This window comes from Megalobrama amblycephala, linkage group LG3 (assembly GCF_018812025.1).
Source record: "Megalobrama amblycephala isolate DHTTF-2021 linkage group LG3, ASM1881202v1, whole genome shotgun sequence".
Lineage (NCBI taxonomy): Eukaryota > Metazoa > Chordata > Actinopteri > Cypriniformes > Xenocyprididae > Megalobrama > Megalobrama amblycephala.
This window is the reverse complement of record NC_063046.1, coordinates 14,463,678-14,486,043: the sequence shown is the minus strand read 5'-3', so window position 1 is coordinate 14,486,043 and position 22,366 is coordinate 14,463,678. Positions and strand designations below refer to the sequence as shown.

The following is a 22,366-nucleotide window of genomic DNA, read 5'->3' as shown; positions in this document are numbered from 1 at the left end:
GACCATCTTCTTTCAGACGAACACAATCCTTGCTCTTCGAAGCTTTATAAATGGCAGTGGGGGGTAATTCTGGCTTATTTACACTGTTAAAGAGTTGGATTTTCATGCTAAACATGGCCAAAGTTTCAAAACACGAGTTGGACGAATGACGGAGTATTTCTGTGCCAAAAATTCTCTTCCAAATCCTTACAGGATTCGGGGTCTTTTTTTCGAGTATGGGCCTGAGGGACATAAACGGGGGCGGAATTCCTTGTACGGGCGCTTCTCCCGGAAGGGTGTGCGCGCGCACGTCGACCAGAGTGAGAGAGCAAGAGCACGCCCATCAACGCGCATTCAACGCGCATTCAGAAGTCGTCGGTAGCGCTGCACAGGTCACAGGACTTCACAAAATCAACAATGTCACCAAACCTTGTTTCCCAAAGAACCCAGCGTTAAGTGGAGCTGAGAGTTTTGTGCTCACGCAATACATTGATGTGCTCTCGATATTTGTTATTAAAATAACCATAGAAACTGATACTTGCAATCACTTTTTTGTATCCGTTAAAATGAATGGAGATTATCTCGTGTTTTTCCAAGGCTGCTCGAGCCCTCAGGATCGGCACTTATGGTTTCATAAACAAGGCCCAGTTCTACACTGAGTTTACAGATCGTCTGAAACTGAAAGATGGTGTACACAGCAATAATGATCCCGGTCATAAGTCGGAACTGCAAGTGGTGAGTAAAACTGCTTCAAATGTCTGTTTTGTTGGCAATAGGCGCCTAAGTGCATATAATGTAAACAACACGAACGTAGTGAATTCCTAAATTCGTTATTCATCATTCACTATATGCTATATTCATTATAGTGATTCAAAAGTTATCCAGGGATAATGCAATGGTGTATTGCATGTGTTTAAATACATCTGTTTAGCTGACCATTGACAGCTTGTAAGCCACTCTAGCTCCGCTCACACGGCACGCCTCCAGGAGCTCGGCTGTTTTCGGAAATACTCGGTACAGCATATGTATCTTTTATATATATGATAAAACGGAAGGATGTACTATGACTCTATAGGTACTCGAGATTAACATGAGATTGGCTAGAAACTGTGTGTGATAAACCCCCTTTAAATATATGTCCGATTGTGTTCGTTTGAAAGATAGTCATAGTCATATACACCTTTGATGGCTTGGGGGAGAGTAAATCATGGGATAATTTTCATTTTTGGGTGAACTAAACTAACTATATTAAATTATATAACACAGACAAAAGATGTGTACCATTGCATTTCTTTAATTTTATACAACACTATCAATACTATTGGCATAAAGTATCGCATAAAGTAACTACACAATATAATATGGACAACCAGCCAGTAACTACACAGTAGTTACTGTAGTCTCAAGCCTTAAGACCAACATAACACAAAAAGTTAATTTACACGTTTTAAAAAATAATTTCAGCTCATGAGCCATTTGTTTAGAAATAGGCTGGACTTCACTGATTGCACTGGAAGGTTGAGATTCACTAAAAAGAAACAAAATTCATTAGTTCTGGAAACAGGTTCATAAGAGTTCATTCATTATGGAGAATCCGTTGGACTACACAGGTTGCAGTGCATGGTTTTGATTCTCTAAAAAGAACCGGCTCATAAGTGTCATTCGTTATGGGAATCTGACTAAACTGGCCCCGCTGTAAATTTCATGCTGTAGATTCAGCAGTGGTGCAGCACAGCAGACTCTCAGAGTAGTTTAGTGCATCATTTCTTCCTAAATAACTGCCAATTTAACAAATAACATCAACCTATGCGCTGAGAAAACTAAATGACCATTGGGCAAAGGTAATAAGCACAGAGTAAACATGCACACAAACTGGAGGCTGGAAGATCACACCATGAAGTACAGTAGTTGGCTGCTCCCTCTATTGGTCAAAAAGCAGAGAAGCTGCACTACAACTGTCTACAATACTTCTGCCTCATATTATTTGTGGCATCTGCATTTTCCTACCCTGAAAGTTCAAGGGGGCTGTTTCTGGCAAGATCAAGAACAAAGTAGTGGGATTTTTTTCTTTTAATCCAAGTAAGGTATATATATTAAGAATCGGTTCTTTTGTACAATGGCAGCCATACAATCGCTCTGCTGTCTGGAGGTGGTATAGGCTAGTAAGAAAGGAGTGGATCAAGATGTGTTCAAGTGTGGGCTGATATCTCACTGGCTTCGTGCCATGTCATAATTCCAGCACAAGATGTGTTTTCTGCACACCAAGTCCTAACACCACCCAGAAACCTGTTTAACTAAACTACAACATTCTCCTCACACAAAATGTTCAACACTGAGATGAAGAAACTTGAGATTGTTCAAGAAGCCAATAACAATGGAATCAGGTCACAAGTATTATTAATTGAGGCTTACATAGTATTCTACGTCGTAACATATAGGCCATAATTATTACAGAGTGAAACCAAAAGATCTCTACATGTATTCCATGTGGTTAATGTAAGTGTACAGCTGAAAAAGCTGAAGGGAAAAATTAAAGCGAAAGTGTGCGGTTAACAATTTGTTTGGATAAAGATATATCACTGATACTTAAAATTAGCTTTCATCATGATTTACTATGGAGAGAGAAATTTCATCTTTAGAGAATCAAAAACACACACTTGCAGGAATATTGTTTTTGGCATTAACCCACCTGTCTAACAGTTATTTTCATAGTGGAGCTAGCACTCCATTGAAAGGAAGAAAGAATGTAGTGGAGAAGAAGAAAGGTTGTGACTCCTTTAACCTTGCCTTCACCCTGTATTAAACCTGAGATGGTTGCTTGCATTTACTCTGAGAATGACTCAGCTGCTATTGAACTCAGCCATCGGTTTGACAGCATTTGGTACCGTTTAGTAACTGTCACATTGGGTTGAGGGTTGTTGGACCGTTTTTTACAAATATCTCCAAGTGTAGGACAGAGCGAATTGCACAAAATTTAATTTTCAGTCCTTTGGACTGACCCAAGATCGAGCTCAAAAAGTGAACATCACAATGCTGTAATCACATTCTTACCTGTCTCTGCATCTCCTCCACCTGTCTGTGAGGGATGCTCTTCAAAATAGTGTACATCTCTGGCAACTTTTCTTCCGGAATGACAACGGATGCCCTGCAAGTACGCACACGCAACTGACATTTATTCCATTCACTTGATTTTCTTGTGACTAAGTCAATATTACCTAGTATGAATGTTAAAAACACATAACCAGAACTAGTTCAGATATGGAAATACTACAAACACAAGCGCAACAAACAGAGCAAAGAAAAAACATGCCAGCATCATGGATTTTGTTAGCTGTGTTTGTTGTGTGTGTGCCCGTGTTTGTCATATTTCCATATCTGAATGTTCATGAACTACTGATCTGTTAAGCATTACATATTCAGTGTTAGCTCATGACTTTCAAAAGCTATAATAAAGTGTTCAATATGATTTTCTTCATTAGATATCCATAAAGGTGATTATTAATTCAGATAACTGACCATATTAAAGGATTAGTTCACTTTCAAATGAAAATTACCCCAAGCTTCAAGCCATCCTAGGTGTATATGACTTTCTTCTTTCTGATGAACACCATCGGAGATATATTAACAAACATCCTGAGGCATCCAAGCTTTATGATGGCAGTGAACGGGACCAAAGGGTATGAGCTGAAGAAAGTGCCTCCATCCATCATAAAAGTTCTCCACCCGGCTCTGGGGGGTTAATAAAGGCCGTCAGAAGCGAAGCGATACATTTGTGTAAGAAAAATATCCATATTTAACAAGTTAGAAAGTAAAATATCTAGCTTCCGCCGGACCAGTTTCTGTATTCAACTTACGAAGAAAGTGTAATGCCTCTCGCAGTTCAAAAAACTTACGCTACGTCCTACGCCTTCCGTATTCAACTTACGGAAAAAGCTTAACTAACGCGATGCCAGTTCTGTTTTTTTTAATACGGAAGGCGGTCTGGCAGAAGCTACATATGTTACTTTATAACTTTTTAAATGTGGATATTTTTCTAACACAAATGCATCGCTTCCCTTCAGAAGGCCTTTATTAAACCCCCGGAGCCGTGTGGAGTGTGTTTATGATGGATGGATGTGGATGGAGGCACTTTCTTGAACTTCATACTCGCTGGTCCCGTTCCCTGCCATTATAAAGCTGATGCGTCAGGATATTTATTATTATAACTCCAACTGTGTTCATCAGAAAGACATATACACCTAGGATGGCTTGAAGCTTGGGGTAATTTTCATTTGAAAGTGAACTTTCATGATAAAAGTAATTGATGACACTGCAATTTTGATGTTTACCTTTTCCAGTCAAGTACTTCAGAGAAAGGCAGAATGTAAGAATCAGCCATGATGACAGGGACACATCCGGCCTGCAGCACATCACTGAGAGTGGCCTGTCCGAGCCGGGCCCCACGCAGAACCACACAGAACGACGACTCCTACAGAAAACACAGGAGACACATTTGTTATCTCTAATAATGATACACTCCAAGACCTCTTCAGTGATGCTGTAAAACAGACAGTAGTGTGATCTAGGTGTGTGGTGCAAATGAAGGGGATGTAATGAAAGGTGCTAGGATCAGAGTCTAGAGGGGCTTTGTGTTGAAAAGGGGGGTGATGGCTCTCACAGGGATTTGGCCTCCGCTCCTCCTCACTGTGGAACGTCTCCCAGATGTGCTGCAGCACCCAACCCAGATGATAAGCATACTTCCTGTCTAGACAGGGCTGGACGGGAGATGAGAGTGGTGGACAGGAACAGCGTTTGTTTCTATTGTATACACTGATGGAGAAATGTGTTGTGGTGGCAAAAGATTGCTTCTGGATGGGTTGAAGATTTAAAAGGATCATGACATGGATTTTTTTTTTTTTTTTTTTATATATATTCCTTGAGGTAATATGAAACCACACGCATTATGAAATTGTTTACTTATGGTTTGCGATGTAGCAGCTGTCAAATCCAATACGGTTGTACGCTTCATCTTTCAACAAATGTTTCTTTGCGAAACTCTCCATTAATGCTGATATATACTTCTGCATCGAGTGTACGCCGTAGCTATGACGTAGCCCGAGGTGCACCTCTTCAAAAATGTAACAACGCGTCAATTCTATGCGGACCACAAACGCTGTGATTGGTCTGCTAGAAACTCCTTCCTCAGGTTAAAAAACTGACACGGAGCAATCAGAGAAGAGCGAGCATTTTCAACTTCCATAGGAATGAAAAAACAGGGGACACATACAGTCGAAACTGCAACAAAAGTTGTTACCTATTTGCCGCTTCTAGTTGTAAGCTTCTCTGACAACGTACATGACAAGCTGCTTCTTCTTTGGTTTTTGCCTTGATACTCAACATGACCGTGGACACTGCCTACTAGTGGTCTGCATGCATGCCAACACAGAAGTAATGAAAACAGATGCATAGCCTACGGCGCAGCGGTTCCGGCGTAGGTCCGACGCATAAGTATAAATCAGCCTTTTCACTGTGCCTCGTTAACAAAATAATAGCCACTCAAATGCTCCGAACAAACATCTAATCCTACAACACGCTCTGAGACCCCATTAAAAATTTACCACCCACTGACGTGGGTGTCCTTCTGAAGTCCAGAGAAGCAAAAAAGAGCTGTTTAAACAGGACACGACAAAACAGTATAGACAGCTGCCAGCCATTAAGTGACTGAGTGACAGTGGGCAGGGTTTATTGTGTGATGATGTATAACTTTTCATCAAAGTCTTGCTCTAGAGGAAGTGTTCATAATGAGAACATTTTCATGAAATTTGCAGGATGCTTTAATAGCACAAAGAGCTATATTACAAGATAAAGATCAAGGAAAATTTGATCTCTCATGTTACAACCCTTTAAAGCAGGGGTATTCAAACTCCTCAAACTTCCTGGAGAGTTTATCTCCAACTTGCCTCAGCACACCTGCCTGTAAGTTCCTAGTATGCCTTGTAAGACCTTGTTTAGCTGGTTCAGGGGTCCGTTTTTCATACCTCGCTTAAAGGGTAGTTTACCCAAAAATGAAAATAATGTCATTAATTACTCACCCTCATGCCGTTCCACACCTGTAAGACCTTAATCTTCGGAACACAAATTGAGATATTTTTGTTGAAATCCGTTGGCTCAGTGAGGCCTGCATAGCCAGCAATGACACTTCCTCTCTCAAGATCCATAAAGGTACTAAAAACACATCTAAATCAGTTCATGTGAGTACAGTTGTTCAATTATAATATTATAAAGCAACAAGAATATTTTTTGTGCACCAAAAAAAACTAAATAATGACTTATATAGTGATGGCCGATTTCAAAACACTGCTTCATGAAGCTTCAGAGCGTTATGAATCTTTTGTGTCGAATCAGCGGTTCGGAGCGACAAAGTCACGTGATTTCAGCAGTCTGGCAGTTTGACACGCGATCCGAATCATGATTCGACACAAAAGATTCATTATGCTCCGAAGCTTCAAGAAGCAGTGTTTTCAAAAATCGGCCATCACTATATAAGTCGTTATTTTGTTCTTTCGGCGCACCAAAAATATTCTCGTCGCTTTATAATATTAATATTGAACCACTATACTCACATGAACTGATTTAAATATGTTTTTAATACATTAATGGATCTTGAGAGAGGAAGTGTCATTGCTGGCTATGCAGGCCTCACGGACCCATCAGATTTCAACAAAAATATCTTAATTTGTGTTCAGAAGGTGAACGAAGGTCTTACGGGTGTGGAACGATATGAGGGTGAGTATTTGGGTGAACTAACCCTTTAAAGCAACACTATGTAGTTTTTTGACCTTAAAATAATGTCTCTAAAATTATTTCAGTGGTAGAACAACTCTAAACTGGGTGAATTCTACTGCCGCTGCCACCTGAGCAGCCTCCTAGCAGCTACAACCACACTCTGCAAGTTTCGTGTTTGGGTCGGTACACACAGCGCCGGCCATCCCGTCAGCGGGAGAGTGTGACTTGCTTTACGGCATGCATCACATATTTTACTCATAGCCTGGGTGAAGTTAGCCAACAGCTAACTATAAGACGAAACAATCTAACATGCAAGTCTCAAATCCAACACCATGGCAGAGACAGCAAAGAAAGCAAAGAAGGAAATCAGGAAAATGAACTAATATAAACTAAAACAGATGTTAGTACAGTAGTTGATAATGTTTGCAATGTAATTGGTGGTATTTAAAATATACTTTAGTACAGTGTTTCTCAACTGGTGGGTCGCAACCCAAAAGTGGATCGCAAGACCATTTTGAGTGGGTCGCAGAGTGTGTAGTCAAAGAAACAACATCTACCATAACAAAAAAAAAAAAAAAGTTTCTGAATGTTTTTCTGATGGAGACTTTTATTTTGAAAGACATGCATGAAAAGTTTTGTCAGACGCAGTTAAAACGTGCCTGAAAAAAAAAAAAACACTGTCTGATTCAGTATTTTTTGTCAGATGATATGTTGTCATTCTGTATGTTAGTGTCAATATTCTAACGTTACTTTCATAACTTACTAAATAAAAAGTCTCACCTCAGAAAACTGTGCTCATAGCATGAGTTCTTCAATTGCGCAAATAAGGTGTGTCAGTACGAGCACTGACACAATGGTGCCAGGCAAACCACATCTCCCTCAATGTTGCCAAGACTAGGGAACTGATAGTAGACTTCGGGAGACAGAAAGGAGTACACACCCCCATTACCATCAATGGCGACAGTTTACCAACAGTGGAGAGCCTACGCATCCTCAGGACCTTTTACAACTGCACTATTGAAAGTGTCCTAACTGGATGCATTATAGCCTGGTTTGGGAATTGCACTACACTCAATTGTAAAGCCCTGCAGAGGGTAGTACGATCGGCAGAATACATCATTGGAACCAAACTCCCTTCCCTTCAGGACATTTTCAATGATCGCTGCCTGGGGAAGGCAAGGAAAATCATCAAGGACTCAAGCCATCCAAGCCACATACTGTTTTCAATGCTTCCATCACGGAAATGGTACCGTAACATTAAGGCCCAGACTAGTAGGCTCAGAGATAGTTTCTGTTTCTTTCCCCAGGCCATTAGGGCACTGAATAATATATCTGCATAGACTTATTTCCATCACTTTACTGCTTCATCTTTCCTAATGCCAGTTGATATCCTTATAAGACTGTATGAATGGCGTAAATTCAGTTTACTGAATTTTGGTTACCATTTACATTGCATCCCTGTCTTATTGTATTTTTGTGTAAAATGTATTTATTGTATGTATTATTTTTTTTTTTTTTTGTGTGTGTGTGTGTGTGTGTGTAATTGTAGTTAATTATTATGTTACATTTCTTGTGGTGCATTGCTGCTGGGATCCATGCACAAAGATTTTCACTCCTTGAACACTTGTATCAATGATGTGTAGAGCCCGACCGATATATCGGCCGGCCGATATTATCGGCCGATATGAGCTAATTGCATTTAAATCGGCATCGGCGTTTATAACGGCCGATGAAACATGAGAAACATGTTATGAGTGTTGCATAGTTTGCCCATCAGAGGGAGCTCTGCAACTCCCCAGTTGACAACAGCGCCTGAAATCCACTACAGAAGAAAGTATTGTTGTACTCTTTTGACGGTGAGTCTGTCGTTCGTCATGTGAAATGATTGTAGATTTAGTTCATACACTGTATATAAAAACAGTGTGGTAGTTCTAGCTAACGGTCCTATCATTATCACTTCTAAATATTCTGTAACATCACTTACAGCTGCTAATGCATTGCTATATTAGATTACCCACAAAGCTAATACCATGTTTATCAGTGGAAGAGCGCGAACGTTAATAAGAGGTCAAACTATAACGTTAGCGTTTAACTTATTCTAAATATATCTGCAGTGTTTCCCATTTAACTTATTTTAATTTTATTTTCAATTCATTGACATGGTTTTGTGGAATATTGAATTTGTTTGGTATAGCTCTTTTACTTTAACTTTAGTATTATAATTTATTTACAGTACACACACAGACTGTTAAAACCAGCTTCAACTGGAAGTAAGTAAAACTGTTAAATGTTTAAAACCAGACTGTTTTTTGATCATTAAAAAATATATACTTTTGATGTGCAATTGTTTAGTCATTGAGACTGTAATCTAAGGCTTTTTTTAACATAATCCCTTCTGGAAAATGGTTTATACAGCCCACATACATAGAACAGGCAGATATTTTGCTATTGAATGTCGTGTAAGTGTAGTTTATAGGAAATGGGTCTAATATCCAGTTTATTTTCAAAATCAAAATATCGGTTTATAAATCGGCTCTTTTCGAGTTAATATCGGCATCGGCCCCCAAAAATCCATATCGGTCGGGCTCTAATGATGTGACAAACAACAAAGTAAGTAAAGTGAAGTAAAATATGGATTTGTATTTATTTACCATGGTAACTGTAGTTTCTGTAACCTTAAACCAAAATACTACTTTATTTTCAATGTTTCTGATGACTGTGGCTCATACAAACTTACTAAAATTAATGTAATAACAAAAAACTAGTTTGCTATTTAATAGCCTTACCTTATATTGTTTGTTCATCAGTGTTAGTGACATTCTTACAACTTAAGTGTATGTTAAGTAAAGTGAGTATGAGTGTGTGCCTGTGTGTTAACCATTTTTGAGAAATAAATTTGTTTGGTTCCAATTCCTAAAAATTTAGGTCACGGCTTAATTACTATGGGAAAATGTGGGTCCCATGGCCAAACCAGTTGAGAACCACTGCTCAAGTACATTTATTATGTCAAATTCCATGTGAATTGAATGTCGTTTAATATGAATGGATATTCAGAGACACTAACCTGTAAGATTTGTGGGTAGTCGTAGACCTGTCCTTTATAGCAGCGCTTTCTGACTGAGGCCAAACCCTGAGAGAGGTTACTGCATTTGTCTAGGAGCAGCAGGGCCTCCCCATTCTCCTCCTTCAGCCTCTCAAGTTCCACACGGTATTCCCGATGGATGGCCGTCTGAGATGACAGAATGAAGTACCGCCGGGGCCTGGAGCAAACGCATATTATTTGATGCCATTTTCCCTCATTAAATCGAAACCGGTTAATCAATGTCGACGAGCAGGATCTCACCCTGGTTGCCTCTCAGGAAGGTCCACCTCAGCAGATAAAGGGCTATACACAGGGATGCTGACATCATAACCCTGCCTGTATGTCCATGTGGAGAATCCTCCCCCAGCCAGCAGGGCTCTGTGAAACAAACGCAATGAAGATGACAACTCTGTCGCCGCGAGCATCTGCAAAAGGCGCTGAAGATAAAACGCGTCCTTAATCTGGTTTTACACGACAAATGTGCGAACATGCCACTCTGAAGCATTTAACAGAGTTGCCTTTGCGTCCAAGTTATATGATGAGTCAATAAAACTTCAAACACAGCTCGGTTTGAGGGAACGGAGCGAGTATAGGGAAAGCTGCAAATATGGCCACGCAACATACACTGTCTTTTTATCTCACCCTACACATATGCACATACGGGCAGCTGGTTCTGATGAGGCTGTATGCCAAATGGAGCACAGCTGGATGAGCCCAGGAAATTCCCTACAGCTTCAGATAAGTGTTCATCATTTCAGGGCTTTCTAGTACATAAAACTCACCTTTTCCACCCAAAGCAAAAGATCAGCCAAGTAATAGGCTGAAAAACATGGCCTATGTTGCAGTAAATACCAGGAGATTATGTTTGTCTGCCTGCTCTAGGCAGTAGCGTGTTCTTCTCTTTCATAATCACTTCCACTGCATCTTTGATCTCTTGATACAAATAAATATTAGGAAATTTAATTGTAAAAAAGCCAAGATGACAGTTTGGGTTTAAAGAACAGTTCAGTAACACTGATCTTCGATTTGTTGGGATGGATGTCTATTTTAATTATATATTGCAAGCATTCCAATTTATCTCAATAGCAAGAGTGCTGAAACACCAATAAGACACTCAAATCCAACACTGATTGCTTAAACATGGCATAAATGTGTCCAATGTCATCATGGACATACATGTGTCAATCCACTCTCACTAACCTACAAAGGTAAAATATTGCCATGTTGCAAACTTCTGTGAACAACTATCTGGAGATAAAAAAAAAAAAAAAGGATATGGGACCATTTATTGCTTTGCAGGTGACATTGCTGCTCCACAAGGTCAAACCTTGAGACAACACTGCCCTCAACTGGCAGACATAACATCAGAACTCTATTAACCAGAAGTTAACCATTGTATTCAGCCACAATTTTTGACCTCTGTAATTCATGTCAGAGACTGCAACTTAACTTGGATAAATTTGAACGATAATGGCTGCCAATTATAAAATCAAACACAAAGTAGTAGTAAATAACTTTAGTCCTAGTTTTAAATTTGGGCATTGTTGGGAGTGTTTATGTTTAGTGTTTTCAGGGCGGATTTTAATGAAGAAATAAAAATCCTTTCATATTAGCTACACATTCAACACCATTTACTTCTGAGACAAAATGAAATTAGAATAATGTGAATAATAAAATGTGAGAAAATAAATCTTTTCTAGGTTACACCATACCAGAATGAGACCAAAATTCCAGAATGAGAAACATTTATCCAAAATAGTTGTGTATTTGTGATCTGGTGAATTGAAAAATTAAAAATAAATTCATATGAGGATTTGAATACTGTCCTCACAATATGCAAAATACATAATCAACTAACAAGAATTATAGAGATCATCTGACATCAACACTACCGTTCAAAAGTTTGGGGTCGGTAAGATTTTATTAATGTTTTTGAAAGAAGTTGTTCACCATGGCTACATTTATTTAACCAAAAATATTTAATTACTTGTAACCAAGTAATTTTCTGATTATTTTATTTATTTAACCATTTTAAATAACTGTTTTCTTATTTAATATATTTTATATCTTATACCTGTGAAGGTAAAGCGGAATTATCAGCAGCCTAATCTGCATATGAATGATAATGGTGCTCAAGAAACATTTATTATTATCACTCATTATTATATGTACACTTATTAGCAGTTACAAACAGCTGTGCTTCTTAATATTTTTGTGGAAACAGTGATACACTTTTTTTCAGGATCCTTTGAATCCCAAACTTTTGAATTTTAGTCTACATAAAGTTAATATGATTTCAGAACATGCAGACTTCCTGTCAAGTTTAACAATTTTGCATGCCTGTTAATTACTCCTAACTCTCACCTGTCTCTGGGCACATCCAGAGCTGTATTGTAGTCAGGGGGTCCTCCGGGAAGCATATTAAACAGCAGGTGGTTCATGCCTTTGTCCCACCTGAAAAAGTTTCATAAACATGCTGAATATATAGCTTGAAACAGTCAGTTATGACTTCAAAAATAAAGTTGATGAGTTCCTAAAAGCTAAAATATAATATAAAATATATAGAGAAAAACAGATAGGTGCAATTGCAAATAAATGATTGGTTCACTTCAGAATTAAAATTTCCTGAAAATGTATTCACCCCCATGTCATCCAAGATGTTCATGTCTTTTTCTTCAGTCAAAAAGAAATTAAAAAGAGTCAAAAAGAGGTTTTTCAGGAAAACATTCCAAGATTTTTCTTCTTAAAATGGACTTCATCAGGGTTCAATGGGTTGAAGGTCTAAATTGCAGTTTCAGTGCAGCTTCAAAGGGCTCTAAACAATCCCAGCCGAGGAATAAGGGTCTTATCTAGCGAAACGATCGATCATTTTCTAAAAAAAACAAACAAATAAAAATGTATATACTTTTTATCCACAAATGCTCATCATGCACTAGCTCTATGATGCGCCACGCATTACGTAATCGCATAGAAAAGGTCACGCGTGATGTAGGCGGAAATACCGTCCCATTGTTTCAAAAGATTTAAACATCCAGCCAGGATACACACACGAAAGGATCATTTTAAACAATAAACTAACACAAAGACATATAAATATGTGACATTCAACGTACAACGACTTTTGAACGGTCCTCCTTCTCCACACTTCTAAACACTGGGAAAGAAAGACAAACATCATGGATGACTTGAGAGTGAGTAAATAATCAGAAAATTTTAATTCTGAATTGAACTGATCCTTTAAAATCCCTGTAAAGTCAATTCTGAGAATTGTTTCTAAACACATTATAAATGTTACAAATGTATTGCTGAAACACATTATAAAGACTGTGAACTATGTAGTACTGAATTGTAGAGTTAGACCGTTAAACAGTTTTTCACCAATTCTGTGTTTATTTTTGGTGGGGCTAACACGAGCATGGCCCTGCCCCTAACACTATAATAACTACAGCGTATTAGCATGAGTGGCTTGCCCGCTCAGTCATGAGTTACTGTTACTAGTGAATGGGGATGAATCCTCCCATCCCACCAACAACAGATGATATGGGGCCAGACCGACTATCTCCCGTCCCGGGCCTTCATGTTATAATGTTATGTTATAATTGGTAGGTAGTCCACAGTAATTTTGCAACCCTCTAATGTGATTCTTTCGTTTATATGCATCAGTATGTTAGACTCATTAGACAAGTAAGATGAGAGAGACGGCAACTTTCTCGCAAGTGGGGGTGGTTTCAACGGCGACAGCGGACACTCCCCCAGCGTTTGAGAGCAGGGAATAATCCCCTTTTTTTTTTTTTAAGATTTTGATAACTTATTTCATTTACTTGGCTGTTTTTTAATAATTCATATTTGGCTAGCTGGTTAAAGGGTTAGTATGTGTTGTCTCGTTGTCTGAATTACCCAAACTTTCAAGCTGTGGCATTACAATATCACAATCGATGCAGCACGCGCTCTCCTGTTCAGAAGGCATTGCTTGCCACTGATGATATCTGTACCACCAGCTCTCCATTGCTCTCGGTCTTTCAAATACTTGTGGCTGTGGTTGTGTTGCAGCTAGGGTTGCAAAGTTCCAGGAATTTTCAAAGCTGGAAACTTTCCATGGGAATTAACGGGAATATATGGGAATTAACGGGAATATGTGGGAATTAATGGGAATAAACAGGGAATTTGCAAAATTACAAGTTAGCCTATGACGGGGTACTTAATTGTAGTTGAAAAGAACATCTTGCAGCATAATTTTGGTTAAAACAACCATATTTAATGCAATTTGCATTTACTATTACTATTAAATTAATACTTTTATTCAGCAAGGATGTGTGAAATTGTTAAATAAAAGTGATATTAAAGTGATATTGTTAGAAAAGATTTCTATTTTGAATAAATTCTATTCTTTTTAACTTTTTATTAATAAGTGAATCCTGAAAATAGCATTACAGGTTCCAAAAAATATTCAGTAGTACAACTGTTTCCAACAATGATTATCAATTTTGAACGGTAGTGTATATTGTTACAAGATTCCTATTTTAAATAAATGCTGTTCTTTAAATTTTTATGCACAACTGTTTCCATCATTGATAACCGGGTATCAAATCAGCATATTAGAATGATTTCTGAAGGATCATGTGACACTGAAATAAATAACACATAACAATTGTTGCAATAAAAATGTATTTATTTTACATATTTACTAAATTAGAATTAATTGAATTCGAAAAATAAATAACTGTTATTTTATGGTATGACCAAAGAAAATGTTTGTTTTTATATGATACTTTTTATGTAAATATTATACATTTATATAAATTTCCCAAAATTTCCAATTAATTCCCGTAAATTCCCATAAATTCCCATAAATTCCTGTTAAGTATCCAAATTGGAATATTTCCAAAATTCCCAAGGTTAAGTTCTCATGGAAAGTTTCCGGAAATTTACCGGAAACTTTCCGGAAACTTTCCGGCCCTTTGCAACCCTAGTTGCAGCCTCTTCAATTTCTTTTAGCTTGTTCTCTGTATATGCTTATTCCAATAAGTGAGGTTATTAAAAAAAACGCAATTCATCCTCTGTGTCAAAATCTGCAGACATAGTTATGAACTGTTTTATGTTGAGTGTGTGTATTCCTCTGTTTGTAAACACAGCCCTGCGTTTCTGGGTCACATTTCAGAATGCTAGCTCCTGCGTCATCACTACACACATGCGTTGTGGTGATCTCGAGAACACACATCAGAGACTGATACGGAAGAGAAGAATTTGTTGAATAAAGTCGTTATTTTGTTTGTTTTTTAGGCACACAAAAAGTATTCTCATCACTTCATAAAATTAAGGTTGAACCACTGTACTCACATGGACTGTTTTAAATATGTCTTTACTACCTTCCCAGTTTTTGAACGTGTAAATTAACTTACTGTCAAAGGAGGCCTCACTGAGCTATCGGATTTTATCAAAAATATTTTAATTTGTGTTCTGAAGATGAACGAAGGTCTTACGGGTTTGGAACGACATGAGGGTGAGTAATAAATGACAGAATTTTCATTTTTGGGTGAACTAACCCTTTAATAACACATTTTTCTGTGGTGTGACAAACTGTTTTAAAGTTACACAGACTTTAAAATACCATTGAGGCCCCTGTACAGCAGAAGTAGGCAATAGTAATTTGCAGATAGTGAAGAATAAACATACATACCTGGGCAGCATAGCCAGTGCCTGAGCAGTTTCACGAATCCGCAGAGAGTTCTGATTCAACACATCAATGGAGGGTATGAACAGGCACGCTCTAGTCACATCGTCAGTGTAAAAATCGCTGTCTGAGATGGCGCTCAGCAGGTCGTTGTATTCTCGAGACAGGCCAGTACTGCTGATGGGCACCCCTACCTCATCCACAAATCTCTGAAGAGGATAGATGTACACCTGTGGACACATACAATTAATAGATCAAGGCATTTTGACTGCAATGGCATCCAGCCTAATAAACATCAATCAATAATACAATAGTTTCTGACAGTGAATCACCTTGATTTTATTCTTGGGATTATATCCACAACGATACACATCAAAGCAAGTGTGCATCCGACAGCTCAGGTCACCCCTCTCAGGAATAGGGCTGCTCACAGGTATCCTGACCAAAGGAGCGTCATGCACACTACGGCGGTCCAGACTCCATTCTGCAGAGGACTCAATGGAGTGAGGCCAGAACTGGAACATCCCCGTTGCGATCAACCCCAGCAGGACCACAGAGAAGAGGGTGATGTAGTATATCCGGTGTTTAGTTTTCATGCGGGGAATAAGAGCAGGGCCCCGGGAACCATACTTCACTGATGCACACATGATGAGCCTGTCCAGAGCCAAAACCACTGCAGAAGACACAAACAGCACTGATGAACATCTGCACGTCAGAGAATATCAAGGACATATAATAACTGCACATGATCTTTACCAGTTCATTTACTATAAGACTGTTTCATCTAATTTCACATAAACTTTTTTTTTTTTTAAAGTGTACAGATTTTTTCATTTACATTACAAAACACATATATTAACAGCCAACAAACACATGTATGTATGCGTGTGCGTGTGCGCGTGTTTGTGTATGTGTGTGAGTGGTGAACGTGATTTCACCAAGTACAACATGTTCCTGGATCAACATCTTTGTTGATCCTGGAACAACATTCCAATCAACCAATCAGATTTGAGGGACAAGTTTACAGTTTATGTCAAGTTTAGACTTACAACCTGGGTTAGGTGCTTCCACAACAGTGTTATTCAACTATCATTTCCCTCTGATTTTAGGGATAAGTTATGGGTAGGGTTAGGTTTAGGGGTTAGGACTACATTTTCGGATAGGAATGTTGTTCCAGGATCAACAAAACAGGTTGATCCAGGAACATGTCTTACTTGGCAAAATCACGATGACCGTGTGTGAGTGTATCTGGGTGTTAAGGTGCAGACATATGAATCAAATATAAATCAAAGAGTAGAATATCTAACAGACATAATAACAGATAACAAGTGTAACAATAAAACAGTAAGGAAAACAAAAACTTTTGACAACAATAATTATAATAATAGTAATTATAACATTTATAATAATAATAATAATAATAATAATAATGTTGCTAAAAAATGGGGAGGTTCTCTTCATTGTCGCATAAATCTTTCGCCCTTAACTTATTAGATTATTGATTGTTCTAATTTATTATATGATTGATCCATCTAACTATATTTAATATATGATTGTTTGTTCTAATTTATATTTTTTTATTGGATTGATCAATCTAATTCCAATCAATTTATCATGATTAATCCAATTAATTTATTGTATATTATAATAAATTATTTGGAATTTAATGGATTAATAAATTCACTGGTATTAGATATGATTTTAAGCCATCAAACTCCAAATAATTTATTATATGATGGATTGTTCTCATTCTAATTTATTTATTACATGCCTGATCTACCGACAATTTATGACTGTTCGTTCGAACAGTGTTTTATTGACCCGTTTATTTAGAAATCACTTATTTTATGACAGATTTATCTCATTCAAATGTATTTATTATACGACTGATCCATTTAATTCCAATGAATTTATCACATAATGAATCCCTCAAATTTCTTATGATCAGTCACTCTCATTTTTATTTATGATTTATATTTATTAATAAAAACAGTGCCTTACTCAAAATATGCCCCGTCTTGAGCTGTAAATCCAAAACACACTCGCTAACGATAGCAGGTAACGTAGGCTAGCCAATAAATTTATGAACTAACCTTCACGGTGTCCAGTTTACGGCCTTAAATCTCAGCACGCCTCAACCATAATCTCATTTGTTGGTCCAGTATAGTATAAAAAACGAAAGTGAAAATTTTCACTGAATTTTACTGTTTATTATCCCACAACACATTCCTTAAGCTAAACAGACAGCTGACAGGAAAAGAAATTCGTCTCTCCTTCACGTGTAGTGCCATTCAGTCTTCTTTTAATTCGGGTCGCGTAGCGCCATCTGCTGTAGAGGAAGAACGAATGTGAGGATTAGGCTGCGTCTCGAAACCTAGTGAGCCGCCTACCTAGACAGCATTTTGGGGGGGTTAATTCCACGTTCCTTATGTGTCTAGATAGCCAACTCATGTGTTTTTTAGACACAACCATACACAACAGCTAATCAGCTTACCGTTTCAGCCACCATTTTTTCTTAAGGCGTAAATAACTTTAAACGTTATTATTGTGCATTGGTTTGGACATTAGGGCAAACATTTATAAATGTCTGGTGTTTTTTCAGGCAAGAAACAATCCACGGGGTCCTGTTCTTCGACTGTGGTTTAACAAAGCCCGGATAAGTTTACATATCCCGGATTGAGCTAGCTCGATATCTGAAATTGAGTTTTGTTCGGTTCTTCCAACAACAATATCTCGGATTTTAATTTCAAGAAGACTGTTGTTTATTAAGAGAACTGAGCGCTCGTCTGAGGATTGAAAAGTTCGTCTAACCTAACATCATCATGGCTAAACAGCGTGCTGCTTATTTCAGCCCTGCTGAATTGCAACTTCTAATTGAAGGATATGACGAAGTTAAACATTTAATAAAAACTAAAGGGAATACAATAGCGGCTGCGAAAGTCCGTCAGGACGCGTGGCGAAAAATATCTGTCAAATTAAATGCGTAAGTATATTTTACATGTAATTAGTCTGGGAGAGCACTAATTAAACAGTTCAGTATACATGACGCCTGTGCTGTGTTGACAACTACTGTATACGAATCTAATGTCTAGGCTGCTTTCTGTCATATTCTGCTCTTTGTCACGCCCACATTTCAAAACAGATCTAACCCTCTGGGACCTAGAAGAACGTGGCAGCAAGTGAAGACGAAATACAAGAACATCGTTCAAAGTGGTAGGTCTTGGGGTTTTTCAGTTTTTGTGATGCCAGCCCAAGGGCCATGATAATCCCCTTTGTTAGGGACTCCCTTCCTAAAATATAAAGGCAGATAGCCTATATGTTTTATTATATAAAGACCCATTTATGCTGTGTGTGAAAAATAATATGCACAGTATTATAATAAATACGCTTTTGTGAAATTAAATAACATGCTTTTACGGTGTTTTCAAAAATTATATCTCGATATTTTTTGTTTGTTTCTAAGTTCTGAAAGACAATCTCTTTTTAATCACGATCTATGTCAGCTGTAAAAACCTATAGTATAAAGGTAAAAATATGAAGAGAAACACTTTTTAAAGGGATAGTTCACCCAAAAATTATATCTGGATATTTTTTGTTTGTTTCTAAGTTCTGAAAGACAATCTCTTTTTAATCACTATCTATGTCAGCTGTAAAAACCTATAGTATAAAGGTAAAAATATGAAGAGAAACACTTTTTAAAGGGATAGTTCACCCAAAAATTATATCTGGATATTTTTTGTTTGTTTCTAAGTTCTGAAAGACAATCTCTTTTTAATCACTATCTATGTCAGCTGTAAAAAACATATAGTATAAAGGTATACATATGAAGAGAAACACTTTTTCAAGGGATAGTTCACCCAAAAATTATATCTGGATATTTTTTGTTTGTTTCTAAGTTCTGAAAGACAATCTCTTTTTAATCACTATCTATGTCAGCTGTAAAAAACATATAGTATAAAGGTAAAAATATGAAGAGAAACACTTTTTCAAGGGATAGTTCACCCAAAAATTATATCTCGATATTTTTTGTTTGTTTCTAAGTTCTGAAAGACAATCTCTTTTTAGTCACTATCTATGTCAGCTGTAAAAAACATATAGTATAAAGGTAAAAATATGAAGAGAAACACTTTTTAAAGGGATAGTTCACCCAAAAATGAAAATTTTGTCATCATTTACTCACCCCCAGGTTGTTCCAAACCTGTATAAATTTCTTTGTTCTGTTGAAAACAAAGTAAGAAATTTTGAAGAAAGTTTGTAAAAAGGCCACTTTGGGCCACCATTGACTTCCATAGTATTTTTCATTCCTACTATGGAAGTCAATGGTGGCCCAAAGCGGCTTGGTTACAAACTTTCTTCAAAATATCATCTTTGGCATTCAGCAGTACAAAGAAATTTATACAGGTTTGGAACAACCTGGGGGTGAGTAAATGATGACAAAATTTTCATTTTTGGGTGAACTATCCCTTTAAAAGTTATATGTAGCACTATAATATAATATAGCATAATAAATATTTTCTCACACAGCTGTTGAGATGAAAAGGTCTTAAAACCCCAAGTGAGTTGAGGAGAAACTCTCTAGATTCAACACAAATACAAACTATTCTTGAAAGCATGTGCAGTACAACACAGATTTGTTTATTAAATTTCTAGTCATGGCTGTCAATATAAATATGTAAATAAAGATAAATCTTATGATCTTTGGTGACTCTTTAGAAAGCAGATTGAAATTGTAACCAAACCTTTATCTTGTACATGTTTTACACTTTTTTCCTGTGACATTTTCTGCAGACCCCTAGCACCCCCTTGTGGCCTGGGCCCAGTTTGAAAACCCCCTGGTCTATATGAAAAACTCACAATTTTTTTTGAAGTGTTTTTGAATTGAATAACTTCAAGGATGCACATAATTTAGCTAACAAGAGAAAGGCTGCCCTGAAGAAGATGGGACTACTCCCAACCAAAGAGGAGTACATAGATGAAGAGGAGCTGCCCCCTGAGAATGATGTGGAGGGTCCCATCATAGAGAGAATAATTGGCGGCTGCTGCTCTGATCCAGGAGATGAGGCTGGCTGCAGCAGTTTTGTCAAAGGTATGTACACCACTTTCTTTATTTGTCTCTTTAAATCAATACTGCAGTAAATATATCTCATTCATATCACATCATTTCAGTGAATGATCATGGATTGAACCTCCTTCCGCCTCCTATATTATCAGATGATGAGCTGGACTCTGTAAGTTTGCAGCTCTGTTTATTTGAATTTTTAATGGAATATCAATTAGCATAATAAATATGTAATACACAATAAATGCTTACTAAATAACATTTACAAATTATTATATTAATACATTATTTAATAAAGAGTATGTGGCAGGGCATAACAGTACTATTTTGGTGATTATAAAATGCAGATGTTTTAATGCTCACTTTTTTTAAAGGAACCTGTGGAAGATGTTAAGACCTTATACATGAAGTATCTCCAAGTAGAGATCTCCAACAGAAAGCAGGAAATGGCATACAGAGCCTTAAAAATGCGCAAAGTGGAGAAGGAAATACAGTTGTTGGACAGGAAGTTGGATGTAAGTGATATTTTGATAGTGGATTGTCAGAATAAAGAAAAAGTGTGCCTTTTAGACCCACTAAAATCTCTGGTCAGACATTTTTATTAGTTTAGTTGGTAAATGATGGACAAAATGAATTATATATATTTGTTTTCTATGTTAATTTCTTCCTTTTTAAAGTATCAACTAAAAATGTAAAATGTAATTAAAATTAATTTTAAAAGGTTTTTTTTTTTTCTTTCTTTTTTTAATTTTAAAGTTGAAAGTGGACTTAGGTGTACTTACCTTAATATGTATTATGATTATTTGGTTTTTTGTTTCTAAAACAGTCTAAATCTGTTTTGTTTTTTTCTCATTACAGGCTGATCTTTGATATGCAATAAAGCATTTTATATAAACCTACTGTTTTCCTTACAATTTTTAAAAATTCATAATTCACAGCATTTATATGTAGCAAGAGCGCTATTAAACTGAGATGCTTGGCAAGGAGGAAGATATGGCCGGGTCCATGAGAAAAGGCTGACATATGTAGCCTCTTGTCACCAGACTGAATCATAATGGGTTGGGATTTTCACCTTGCTAAAATTTCTGACATAAAACTGACTCCATGATGGATATAATGGTGTTGACACCAGCACATTTGATCTCAACAATTACGGCCATTGAAAAGTCAGTGGACATCTGTTATATGGGCCGTTCTACTGCTGTCCCACAACCAAAAACACATTTAAAAAGCATTTAAATATTCAAATTTAATTGTTTACTAAGATCCTTCTATTATCTATTGAATCCCACAATAATATTTAAAATATAAGTAAGCTTAATATATAAAAGTTTCTATTCGCATTTTCATGTCATTACCGAAACAGTGTATGTTTTAGTCCATTGGCTAAGATTGATTTTAACCACACTTCTACATTTTTGATCAGGAAATATTCTTGTGTCCCTCCCTCTCATAGCCTCTCTTTCATAGTAGATACCATCATTTTGAGTTAAATGTGTTCAAAATCTGAAAATCTCTGTGTAATTCACTACCAAACAGTTTTTTCTGCAATTAAGCAAACTTTTTTGGGTGTTATTCCATAAAATGTAGTTTTTATGTGTGTAGAACTCAGTTCAGAACAGTGCTAGGTAACCATGTACTGATTATCATCTTTGAGCTAGGCTCAAATGTATCTAAAATTGTCACTACCGAAACAGTCACAACCGAAACGTGGTTAAGTTTCGGTTGTGACATCATTGTTTTTTGGGGGTTATTTAATAAAATGTAGTTTTTGTGTGTGTACAATTGTTCAGAACTGTGCTAACCATGT

At 37.1% G+C, this 22,366-nt stretch overlaps 2 protein-coding genes across 3 annotated transcripts in view; one reads left to right on the top strand and one right to left on the bottom strand.

The window, feature by feature from the left end:
• Positions 1-17,796, bottom strand: part of ext2 (exostosin glycosyltransferase 2) — a 36,565-nt gene extending 18,769 nt beyond the window's left edge. The window contains exons 1-8 of one of the 2 annotated variants that reach the window (XM_048184116.1): positions 17,499-17,796; positions 15,830-16,170; positions 15,504-15,727; positions 12,191-12,280; positions 10,088-10,204; positions 9,809-10,004; positions 4,308-4,447; positions 3,031-3,124 (exon numbers count right to left, since the gene is read on the bottom strand). In XM_048184116.1, the coding sequence (XP_048040073.1) occupies positions 3,031-3,124; positions 4,308-4,447; positions 9,809-10,004; positions 10,088-10,204; positions 12,191-12,280; positions 15,504-15,727; positions 15,830-16,170; position 17,499 (1,203 nt within the window). In that variant the 5' untranslated portion in view covers positions 17,500-17,796. The remainder of the gene's footprint in view (positions 1-3,030; positions 3,125-4,307; positions 4,448-9,808; positions 10,005-10,087; positions 10,205-12,190; positions 12,281-15,503; positions 15,728-15,829; positions 16,171-17,498) is intronic. The other variant, XM_048184117.1, reaches the window with a different exon arrangement.
• Positions 17,797-17,918: 122 nt separating this feature from the next.
• si:ch211-107p11.3 (GT1 domain-containing protein) lies at positions 17,919-21,451 on the top strand. Its single transcript, XM_048184119.1, has 6 exons — positions 17,919-18,480; positions 18,640-18,710; positions 20,407-20,583; positions 20,664-20,725; positions 20,931-21,071; positions 21,415-21,451. The coding sequence occupies exons 1-6, from the start codon at positions 18,320-18,322 to the stop codon at positions 21,424-21,426; spliced, it is 624 nt and encodes a 207-aa protein (XP_048040076.1). The 5' UTR covers positions 17,919-18,319; the 3' UTR covers positions 21,427-21,451.
• Positions 21,452-22,366: the final 915 nt, after the last annotated feature.